Source organism: Macaca mulatta, chromosome 14, assembly GCF_049350105.2.
Source record: "Macaca mulatta isolate MMU2019108-1 chromosome 14, T2T-MMU8v2.0, whole genome shotgun sequence".
Lineage (NCBI taxonomy): Eukaryota > Metazoa > Chordata > Mammalia > Primates > Cercopithecidae > Macaca > Macaca mulatta.
This window is the reverse complement of record NC_133419.1, coordinates 84,797,539-84,810,085: the sequence shown is the minus strand read 5'-3', so window position 1 is coordinate 84,810,085 and position 12,547 is coordinate 84,797,539. Positions and strand designations below refer to the sequence as shown.

The 12,547-nt window shown below is 35.0% G+C and overlaps 1 protein-coding gene across 13 annotated transcripts in view; it reads left to right on the top strand.

The window, feature by feature from the left end:
* Nucleotides 1–12,547, top strand: part of DLG2 (discs large MAGUK scaffold protein 2) — a 2,228,225-nt gene that overhangs the window by 1,410,724 nt on the left and 804,954 nt on the right. For 3 of the 13 annotated variants that reach the window (XM_015115428.3, XM_015115425.3, XM_077964113.1), the window contains exon 1: nucleotides 7,691–7,820. The exons of the other annotated variants lie outside the window; for them this stretch is intronic. In XM_015115428.3, the coding sequence (XP_014970914.1) occupies nucleotides 7,716–7,820 (105 nt within the window). In that variant the 5' untranslated portion in view covers nucleotides 7,691–7,715. Of the gene's footprint in view, nucleotides 1–7,690; nucleotides 7,821–12,547 lie in introns of those variants that run through there. 13 annotated transcript variants of the gene reach the window in all.

The following is a 12,547-nucleotide window of genomic DNA, read 5'->3' as shown; positions in this document are numbered from 1 at the left end:
TCATTAAAAATCAGTTGTCTCTAGATGTATGGTTCAACCCTGGTAGTCACTATTCTGTTCCATTGATATATTTGCCTATCTCTATGCCAGTGCCACACTGTCTTGACTACTTTAGCTTTATAACAATTCTAGAAATCAGATGTTTTCTTTTTTCAATTTCATTTTTAAGTTATTTTGGCTACTATATATTTTTTGATTTTCTATATGATTTTAGAGTATGCTCGTTAATTTCTCTAAATAAACACCCACTGAGATTCTGATTGGGATTGCATTGACTCTACAAATCAGTTTTCAGAGCATGATAACTTAACAATATTGCATCTTCTTTTTTCTTTTTGTAGTTTTCAGTGTACATGTCTTGCACACTTTAAAAATCAGTTTTATATAGTCCCAGCAAAATTTGGGAGTCTGAGGCAGGCAGACCACCTGAGGTCAGGAGTTTGAGGCCAGCCTGGCCAACATGGCGAAACCCTGTCACTACAAAAAGTACAAAAATTAGCTGGGTGTGATGGTGTGTGCCTATAGTTCCAGCTATTCAGGAGGCTGAGGCACAAGAATTGCTTGAACCCGGGAGGGAGGGTTGCTTGGGTGATAGAGTGTGACTCTGTCTCAAAAAAAAAAAAAAAAAGAAAAAGAAAAAAAGAAAAAAATCAGGTTTATCCCTAAGTAGTTAATATTTCAAAAATTTATCATAAATTGCATTATTTTTACTTTAATTTCTATGTATTTATTGCTAGTATGTAGAGATACAATTGATCTTTGAATATTAATCTTGTGTTCTACAACCTTGTTAAATTTGCTAACGATTCTACTAGCATTTCTTTAGAATTCATGAGATTTTCCACACATAATTGTGTCATGTATAATAAAAGCATTTTTATTTCTTTGTTTCCAAACTGTATTTATTTTTCTTGCCTTCTTACACGGTTTGGAACCTTTCAGACAATGTTGAATATAAGTGGTGAGAAGGGACATACTTGTCTTGTCCTAAGAGTTTTTAGTTAAAACCAGAAATAGATATTGGATTTTGTAAAACGCTATCTCTCTGCCTACTAAGATAATCGTAAGTTGTTAGTTTGTTTTGTTTCTTTATAAAAAGTTAATAAATTCTCCTAATGCTATCCCTCCCCTAGCCCCCCACCCGCCAACAGGCCCCAGTGTGTGATGTTCCCCTCCCTGTGTCCATTCGTTCTCATTATTCAACTCCCACTTATGAGTGAGAACATGTGGTGCTTGGTTTTCTGTTCTTGTGTTAGTTTGCTGAGAATGATGGTTTCCAGTTTCATTCATGTCCCTGCAAAGGACATGAACTCGTCCTTTTATATGGCTGCATAGTATTCCATGGTGTATATGTGCCACATTTTCTTTATTCAATCTATCACTGATGGACATTTGGGTTGGTTCCAAGTCTTTGTTATTGTGAACAGTGCTGCAATAAACATACATGTGCATGTGTCTTTATAGTAGAATGACTTACAATCCTTTGGGTGTATACCCAGTAATGGGATTGCTGGATCAAATGATATTTCTAGTTCTAGATCCTTGAGGTATCACCACACTGTCTTCCACAATGGTTGAATTAATTTACACTCCCACCAACAGTGTAAAAGTGTTCCTACTTCACATTCTTTCTGGCATCTGTTGTTTCCTGGCTTTTTAATATCACCATTCTAACTGTCTTGAGAGGGTATCTCATTGTGGTTTAGATTTGTGTTTCTCTAATGACCAGTGATATGACCTTTTTTTCCTATGTTTGTTGGCTGCATAAATGTCTTCTTTTGAGAAGTGTATGTTCATATCCTTCACCCACTTTTTGATGGGATTGTTTGTTTTCTTCTTGTAAATTGGTTTAAATTCTTTGTAGGTTCTGGATGTTAGCCCTTTGTCAGATGGATAGATTGCAAAAATTGTCTCCCATTCTGTAGATTGCCTGTTCACTCTGATGGTAGTATCTTTTGCTGTGCAGAAGCTCTTTAGTTTAATTAGATCCCATTGGTCTCTTTTGGCTTTTGTTGCCATTGCTTTTGGTGTTTTAGTGATGGATTGATGGGTACAGCAATCCACCATGGCACATGTATATCTATGTAACAAACCTGCATGTTCTGCACGTGTACCCAGATCTTAAAGTATAATTAAATAAATAAAATGATGTTTATAGTCTCATAATTACAATTTGTGAAAATAATTGACGTTGAGCTGTTCCACATATGAATAAATTCATTATTTAATTTTCAGGAAAAAAAAAACAATACATTTCATTGGTTCATTTGTAAATGTTAAATCAATTTTGTACTCCCAGTGTAAAGCTTACTTGGTCATGATGCATTATCTTTTTTATATATTGTTGGATTAAATTTGCTAAAAAATTTTTTTAGAATTTTTGCATCTATATTCATGAGAGTTTATTGATATTAGCTTTTCTTGTAATATCTTCATCTGGTTTGGGATTAGGGTAATGCTGGCCTCAAGAAAAAAATGATCTGGAAAGTATTTGTTCCTCTTGAGTTCTCTGAAAAATTTTGTATAGAATTGTTATTATTTCTTTCTTTAAAATATTTAGAGAAATTTATCAGTGAAGCCATCTGTGCCCGGAATTCTCTTTGTGGGATGATTTTAATTACAAATATCTTTAATATTTTATAAAGTGACTGTGTAGAGTACTTATTTCTTCTTGATTAGTTTGCATCTTTCAAGGAATTTGTCCATTTCATCTAAGGTATCAAATTTTGGGGGCAAAAACTTGTTTATAAGATTTTCTCACCCAGGTACAGTGTCTCATGTTTTATAATCCTAGCACTTTGAGAAACTGAAGCTGGAGGATTGCTTGAAGCCAGGAGTTCAGGACCAGCCTGGGCAGCAAAGTGAGACCGTGTCTCAAAAAAAAAAAAAAAGAAAAAAAAAAAAGAAAAGCCAGTCGTGTGGTCCCAGCTACTCAGGAGGTTGAGGCCAGAGGACTTCCTGAAGCCAGGATTTTGAGTCTTCAGTGAGCCATGATCATAACATTGCACTGTCTGTAAGAATTAATACATAAATACATACATACGTACACAAAGATTTCCTTATTAGCTCTTTCGTGTTTGTAGGATTGGCAGGGATGTCATCTTCCTCCATCTTGATTTTGATAATTTGTTTCTCCTCACTAGTCTTGCTAGAGTGTTATCAATTTTATTGATATTCTCAAAGAACTGGCTTTTGTTTTCATTGATTTTCCTCTATGCTCTGTGCCGATATTTTTTATTTCCTTTCATCTGCATACTTCGGATTTAATTTGCTATATTTTTTTCTGTTTGCGAAAGATGGAAGCTGAAGTCAGTAATTTGACACTAAATTCTTTCAAATATAAGCATGTAGTGATATGTATGTTTCCTTAATTACTGCTTTAAGGGAATCCAACAAATTCAATATATTGTAGTTTATGTTCATTCAGTTCAAAATGTATTCTTATTTTTAGCTTTTTTTTTCTTTAACCAATGAGCTATTTAGAATTGTGTCATTTATTTTCTTAATATTTTGAGAGTTTCCAGAGATTGTTCTGTTATTGATTTTCAACTTAATCCTATTATGGCCAGAGATTATATTTCCCATGACATGAATCTTTTTAAATTTATGAAAATTTGATTTCAAGTTCAAAATATGTTCTATCTTGGCAAAGACTATTTGAGCCCTTCAAAATGTGTATATTTTGCTGTTGTTGAATAAAATATTCCATAAAGGTTTATTAACTCAAATTGATGCCTAGTATTGTACAAGTCTTCCCTATCTTTACAAATTTTCTCTTTGTTCTATTAACTATTTAGAGAAAGCTGTTGATATCTCCAGTTATAATTGTGGATTTTTCTGTTTCTCCTTGCTGCCTTGATCTTCCCAGCAAACCAATTCTGTCTTCTCAACTCAGCAAGTCCTCTGACCACAACTGGATTCCTCCTCTCTGGAATATCAGAGCCCACCTTGTTTGTTTCTTTTCTCTCTGCATCCATTGTTTTTTGTTGTCTCATGTGCATTCTTGAAGCCCATTCTTTCCTATATTTTGTACTTTTGTTGTTGTTGTTGTCACTTTAGGTGGGAATGAAAACCCAGGCCCTGTTACTCTATTTTTACTGGAAGTGCAATTGTCATGAAGTTACATTTAAACCATTCACCAGCAGAAAGCACTCAATGTATGGCAATCCCACCATACAAAAGTACCGTTAGGTATTCTGAGGTCTGCAGTATAAGTTAGAGCATCGTGACATATTTAGATGTGATAGACATGTAGCCTAGTGACTGAGTGTTTAACGGAAAAAATGGTAGCAATTACTTATCAAGCATTGTGCTAACAGGAAGAAAATACATATGCTCCACTTGTGGGCAGAGACAGTTGCACACTGAGTGGTAGTGGAAAAGAAACAGAGGACTGACATAATATTACATTTATCTTTGTGTTCTCTATTTCTAGCACAGTTCCTGGCACATAGTAGAGCTCAATAAATGTTTGCTAAACTGAGTCAAATTGAACTAAGTAAAATATTTGATAAGGTAAATATTTGATTTATAGTGGAACCCACTTGAACTTAGAAAGTAAGAAGTTTAGAACTTATGAAAGTGGGCAGGAATGCAAAACACATAATATATGCTTAATGAAAAGTAATAATTCAGTAATATAACCTAAATGATTGAGCCACCTAGGGCCTCCGAACATATATCAATGTGCCTATTTCAAACAGTGAGGAATAAACACATAGAACTTATCACCTCAAGAGGTTTAAGAAGATTTTCACTGAATTTATGAACATGAATTATCTGTGAGTTGGTTAAAAGTAATATTGGTTAGCATCAAGAATAGCAAGCTATTAGTTTTCAATCAAGAATAAGCTCAAATTCGGTCTAAATCTGAATTTTAAGCTGGATAGTCATTGATTTACAATTTTTTTCTTGGTGTCACGTTTCTTCCAAAACAATAATCAATGAAGCCTTTCCCACCCTGTACCTTTGCTGTACCTTTCCTTTCTCAGAATTTCCCCTATATCTGTCTGACCAAATACTACCCTAACAACAAGCTCTAGCAAAGTGCTAAGTCTTCCATGATGCTGCCCTAATTTCCACCATGGATATTATCTCTTCTTTTTCTTTGCTTTCTAAATAGTTTATGCTACCTCTTTTATGGCACTTACACTTTTTTAAACTTGCCTTTTTGTTATTTGTGCTGATTTGCCATCCCTTCTATTAGATTCTCCTTAAAGGTAGAGGCAACATCTGATGTATCCTTTTGTCCAAAGTACTATCAAAAATTATAGCACGGCCAGGCGCAGTGGCTCATGCCTGTAATCCCAGCACTTTGGGAGGCCAACGCAGGCAGATCACGAGGTCAGGGGATCAAGACCATCCTGGCTAACATGGTGAAACCACGTCTCTACTAAAAATACAAAACAATTAGCCGGGCGTGGTGGCGGGAGCCTGAGGTCCCAGCTACTCGGGAGGCTGAGGCAGGAGAATGGCCTGAACCCGGGAGGCGGAGCTTGCAGTGAGCAGAGATTGCACCACTGCACTGCAGCCCGGGAGACAGAGCGAGACTTAGTCTCAAGAAAAAAAAAATTATATATATATATATATGGCACATGGGAGATGACTGATATGTTTGTTGGATAAATGAATAAATGAATGAATGCAAGATTCAAAGGGCACTTTTTAAAACAGTGTTTCCACACACAAAGACTACGAATTCTTTACCTTTTTTTTTCCCCAAAAAACTAAAGAGAAGAGAATTTTTAGGAGATGCTCTTTAAAGGAAAGAAAAAGGAACCTGATAAACAGGAGGTGGGAAAAGCCTAGAAGATCCAGCAAGTGTGGTCTGGAATAATGATAAACATTTGCTTAAGAATTTCGGAGAGGATTGACTGGGATTTTGGAAGGTAACTTAAAAGACAACTTTTTATTTTCCTGTTGTTTCCTGAGAAATTCAGAACACTTACTAGTGAAGGAATATTTTCTGAAAGTTGTGGGCTGACTGGTCGACAATGCATGGAGAAGCAGCATGTGGTTGGGGCAGATGGGAGACTATAAGGGCAGGAATGAAGGCAGAGGAGGGACTGTGGGTGTGAGCTGAACAGAAGAACACCATGAATGAGAAAAAGAGAAATTGGTTGAATTGATATTGAAAAACAAACTGTCTAATGGCAATAGCCTTATGGTATGTACTCATGAAGTATTAAGGAAAAACAATTTCCCTACAAATTAGGTAAAATTTACAAATTAGGTAAAGATTTTGAAAGATCAGTTCTACTTTTCATTCCTTCAGTTCAAAATTGAAAATTAATGAAGGTAAGAGGAAAACTTCCCTGGTGTCAGCCTTTGAGACTTTAACACTACAAGGGCATTAGTATGAACCAATCCACCATCATCAGGGTACAAATGCAGGAAAACTAGGTAACCCAAATCATGCTGCTCTTCCAAAAATAATACAGGGAAAATATTTCGTGTATGTTATCAAACTGTTTTCTACAATTTGTACCTTGTTTGGTCTTCCTTGGATTTTCTAGGTCAATTAAATGCATAATTTATTATGCTGTGAATTTCTCTCCTTTTGCCTCTTACCTCTTCAAATGCTTGAGTAAATATCACCATTGTTGACTGTGGAACCAGTCCTTAGAGTACAGATTCTTTTGGAACTTCCAAGGGCTCTGAGAATCACCTTCCAAGATGCCTTACCTCCTAGCTCAGCAATCCTACAGAGACATTAGGTACTGGTGGAGCCTCACCTCCCTGTGTGGGTACTGTCCTTGGTGAAGGGAATTGAGAATATGTCCCTTAATTCTGTTCATATTTTATTTCATGCTTATATGAGTCTTTTTTGTTGTCAAAAGTGCACACGCATATTTCTTTGGAATTAACACATTCCAGCCTACTCTCATTTCCCGAGAACATTTAAAGACACGATTCTCCTTTTATTATCTATGTAAATTTTATCTAGACTAAGGAATAAAAGTGACTTTTCTTCAATACATAGGCAACATAAAGTTCTTCTAATTACTCTTACATTTTAAGATACCTTCTGGCTTGTCTTTAGAGATAATCCCAGATAAACAACTTATAGTGCCATTAAGGCAGTAATACTCTGTAGGTGAAGAATATGTCACATCTAACTCTTAACTAAACTGAGAGGAGAGTTGGACATATTAAATGACATTGTGAGTATGCATGTATATAGTTGTATTTCTCACACAGCAGACAAGTGCAGACATCTGTATATGTACATAGACATGTGTATATAACCTACTCCCTTCAATGTTACTACTTTTCACAAGCTACTTAAATTCTGCCTCCATGACCTGCCACCCAAATCTTCTGGTAGGAATATTTTTTCACATCTCTCTTCTTCCTACTTCTTTCCCCCTACACACTTATGGTATGTGCCGTTTCTCCAGACCCGTGTGAAGACAGGAGAACACTGATGGGATTGCTTTTCACAAGTGTGGGAATGAAAATTCTTCCCAATGAAAACATCTGTCTCTGTTCAAGTCATGCCCAGTTATCCCCCAAAAGAAATGTTCTGATTAACTTTTTTTTTAAGTCTTAAGATAGCAGTTTGTGTAGCAGATCTAATTAAGAAGTTTATGTAACAGATCTGCAGGGTTTTTTTTTTTTTTTTTTTTTTTTTTTTTTTTTTTTTTTTTTTTTTTTTTTTTTTCCCTCTTCAACTGGGTTCTATGAGCTCAGTTTGAGTGTTACCAGCTTTCGCTATGCAACGGCCAAGTGCTTCTCGGGCTGAGAATTACCAGCTTTTGTGGGATACTATTGCTTCTTTAAAACAATGTGAACAAGCTATGCAACATGCATTTATTCCGGTAAGGAAAATTTTCTTTTATTTTCCTAAGGATTCTTTTATTTATTTTTCCTTTTTCTCCTGTTGTATCTATAGAGAAATGTATGTATTCTGTACATTTGACGACCATGGTTATTTTCTCTGTAGTTCTCGTTCAGGCTAAATATATGGTTTTTCTCTGTATGAATTCCTAATTCTTAATATGTCCAAACATTAATCAGTGAGAAAGAATAAACAGTGGTCTATTCAAACTCATCCCACTGAAGACAGTAGTTTCTAATAGTGGCATGTACTAAAGAAAGGAAACAATATTAATATTCCATATATTAATGTTTGAAATAAACTGCAATGTTTATTTCCCCATTGGTTCCCCCAGAGCTACTTGAATATCTTTTGCAGTTAGGTTTGATATATAGATCAAGAAACCAAAATTGCTATTCTTTACTCCAGGTAAAACCCACCAAAAAAGTTATCTTGAAAAGTATAATTGCTTCTTTAGTAAAGTAGTGATGCAATATTTAGATTTTGTAAAAATGTCCGACAGAAGTCGTGTATAGCTATATAAAGTGAATTAGTGAATCAGTGTCATTGTGTTTTATTTTGGAGAAATAATGTTTGTACTTTTAATTTATTTAACCAGAGGAATCAGGCTGGCTACATTTGATAGGCTGAGATAAGGTAAATAGGACTACCAAGAAGAATATTAAAATATTCGATTATTTTCATTAGATCTACTTTGAAGAATTCAGATCACCAATTAGCTATGAGAGAAGATTCTTAAAAAATAATCTCTGCTAAAATTTATTTGGTACTCTCTCAAGAAAAACATTATTTCTGACAGAACTCAAGAGATATGCTTCTTTCAATAGTTGGAATAAATCTTCCTTGAAGTTCACGTTATTTTCAAGTGACTCAAGTTAGATGCCATCATATTTTTCTCTGTAACTTGGAAATCACCTAAATGTCACAAACACTGGGCTATATTTGAAGCTCTTCTAATTGAACCACTATATTTTACTCGGATCACAGGAAGTTGATCCTGACTGTTAAAGACATAAAGCTCATATAATTTTTGTAAGAAGACTAAAAAACTAATAGTGGGAAACTCTCTAAATCATATTGTTATAAGGATCCTGCTTTGAACTAGAATCTAGAAAGTATAGTTTGCTTCTCTTATCTTTATGACACTTCTTTTCCTTTTTTTTTTTTTTTTTGTTGTTGTTGTTGCTGTTGTTGTTATTATCAAAGTGTGATATTCCTTGTGAAGCTCAAGTATTTCCTTTCTCACAGAGCCATCCCTGGCCATGCCGGGTTATCTTCCCCCTTCTTGATTTCTTGTGTGCACCTCTGATTTATCACCTAACATTTTATTCTTAAGCGTTTTCCTCTCAGTCTCTCTAATTATATTGTAACTTTTGGGGTAAATGTGAATAGGAAAGTAAGTTGGAGAAAGGAAGTAACATTTATTAGTTTGTGTTCTTGTTGTCTTGTCTTGAACTCCTTAAATATTGAAGTGCATCTATTCCCAGTGTCTAGCACAGCGCCTGGCACATAAAGAGTGCTTGTTGAGCATGTGAGGAATGAGGAATGACTAAATCAACCAACAAGAGTCTCCAATTTCCAATTAATGCTTGACATTTTTCTTTATTAGCTTTGTCTTTACTGATCTCATAGAATTATTTCTACTAAAGCCCATCTGGAGAAAACTCAGAAACCTTGACTATAGCATTGTGGTGGTATAGTGGTAGGGGCAGGGATGTGTTAATACATGGAATAGATCCCTGTGGTCCAGATAACCTTGGATTCAATTCCCATAATTCATGGGCTACTCTTTCATTGATTCCAGTATATGTTTCCAGTTTTCCCTACTTCACACATGCATAAAATCATGCCCAAATTATCATTCAGGTTTGCTTTATTTTTGACTGCTCTAAATCTTTTCAGAACATATTGGGAATTTGACAGTATCTCAAGCATCTTCCAAGTCTTTATTAAATATATGATTATATCATCACAATTTCATGAGAGCTTCTTTTAGAAAATATCATCATTATTAAAAATATTATCAGTTAAGAATAACTCTTTATAAACTCACCCTCAATTTATTTATTTGTCAGCAGAAAAAGTACTCTATTTATTCCCTGCTTTATGCACTTTTTAACTCAATGATATATATTTCAGGTACACACATGTATTTACACTTGTATGGAATTATTAGATACACTTCATTGTTTACAGTGTCCTAATAAATCCTAAAGTATACATACCCTATCATGCTGAGTCTATTATATTAAATAAATGACAAATATAGGGCTCAAGTAATTGCTTCCTTTAAAATAAACCTTGTTCTCTTTTAAATCAAATACTTGAAAATGAACAATGTGTATAAAGTATAGTCACATATTGATGTCGTTGATCTTAGCAGAACTGACCTGAAAAGGTCATAAGCAAGTAAATGCTCTTCTGTGCATCTACTGTGAGTGTGGATTCCTAACACATCATTATAATGCAGAGCCACCTAGATGGTCTGGATCATCTCACTCACACACCATAAGCTATGGATCACAACTGGTTTTTCAGTCAGTGTAGTTCTGTGAACTAACAATAAACCTGACATAAAATCTCAAGTCATTGTATAATCTTCCCCCAGGGAACCTCCCATATAAAATTCATATTGGTGAAAGGAACTTTAAAGCAATTGATACCTGGATAGTGCTGCACAAAACGTCTTCAGAGAAGAAGGAAACCAAACTACAAAGTCTCTCAAAGTTTCAGGATTTGATTTCACATATTAGATCCTGCCCTAGAGTAATAAGATGGAAGTAAAATCTGGAGTCTCAAGCAAGTTCATCTGCTGGATCCAAGAGCCACAAGTGCAAAACAGCAACACAGAACTTTTCTTATCTTTTAGCCTAAGTGTCTGGAGAATGTAAGCTCCTAAATATTTACTAAATGCATGAATTATAAAAAGGTCTCATGAAATATTTTAAGTTGGTTCCATCATTGGGGGCATAAGGGCATTCTTCTAGGCAGTCAGTATTTTTGGATATTAGGCAAATCAAAGGGTTTGCAATTTTATTCAAATGAGTAGATATGCTTATTTTAAAAAAGCCTCATAATTAGTAGTTCTTTTTATAGAGACTTGCCTGTGTTTTTATTCATTTGTTAGTTCAATCAGTTCACTCACATTTTCTGGAGCCCCTACTATGTGTCAGATACTATTCTAGACAGGACAAGTGCCCAAAAGTAAACTTAAAACTTATTTGTGACATCATCACTTTGTAAGAGAGATAGTATTACCAAATGGTGCCCTAATATCTCTTGATGCAATGTGCAAATTTGGTTTTCCTTATACTGCTAGTAATCTTATCCGGATTTGATAAAAACATTCATATGGGGATCAGTGGGTCGTAAGTACAATTCTTATGCTCATCTTGCTGCTAGACTTGGGGCTTCTGTCAGTCAAAAAGCAGTTGCAATACTATTCATTCATTCATTCATCTCAGAAAAACTTATTCTGACCCTAATGTGAAGGTTATGCAGCTGATTAAGCATTGGGAGAGATGTAAACATGTATAAATCAGGAGAACCCCTGATTGGAATTCTGCCCCCAAGAATTTTCAAATTGATTTGCAAATCACTGTAATACTATATGCAAAATGTAGAGTGCCCTAAGTGTCTATGAATTACCACAAGAATTCAGAGAAGGGGCAAGCTTCATGGAAGGCTATCTCAGCTAGGTTTGAAGGTTAAACAGAATGTTGACATTCAGTGATGATGGAAGAAGAGAACATTCCAAGTGGAGGAAACAGAAAAGGCACTTGTTAATTGTGTAAATGCAGTCCATTTTTCCATGTGTTCATCCATTCAGCCAATGCTTATTAAATACCTTTTATGTGTCAGAAATTATGATATGCCTGGAACATCTAATAATAAATAGGACACGGTCAAATCTTGCCCTGGGAGCATTTACCTTCTAGTGGTGGGGACAGATTTTAAATAAACAGTTACACATATATCTCTATTGCATACTTGAATGCTATCTTAGGCAAGTTGTTTATAGTGTTTCTAACAATTGCAATTCAATATTGCGTGTATACATACACAGATACACATCAATTATCAGAAAGTGTAGCAACAGTAGATACATTTTCCGTCACTACAAACAAAAGAAATAAAACATCCTCCCAAATATGCTGTAGTTTTTAAATACAATTCATTTATCCAGCAAACAATGAACACATCCTGCTTGCCACACCCTGGACTAGGTACTCGCAGTTTAAAAAGTAATAGTTAATATTTACTGAGCACCAATTTCATATCATGCACTCTTCCAAGCATTTTACATGTATTATCTCAATTCTGTCAACAACTTCTGATGTAGGTACTATCATCTCCATTTTACAAAGCGTAAAACAGGGATGAAGTCACGTAGTTAATAAATGGAATGATTGGTCCTTGAACTCAGTGATCCAACCTCAGAGCCCATTTTCTTCTTCTTCTTATTATTATTATTTTTTTTTTTTAGAGCCCATTTTCTTAATCAGCTCACTAGAGTAAGAAGAAAACACTAAAACCAAGATAACTGTATTGCAGTGTGATTAGGAGCAGCAATTAAAAGATGTGCAAACCATGGTAAATGCAGCAAGGAAAGAGTGATCCATCTGCTTGGGATGGAAAGGAAAGATAATCAAGGAAGGCTGGACAAAGGAGAAGAGTCTTGAGACAGTTTTGAAATAGGGGTTTACA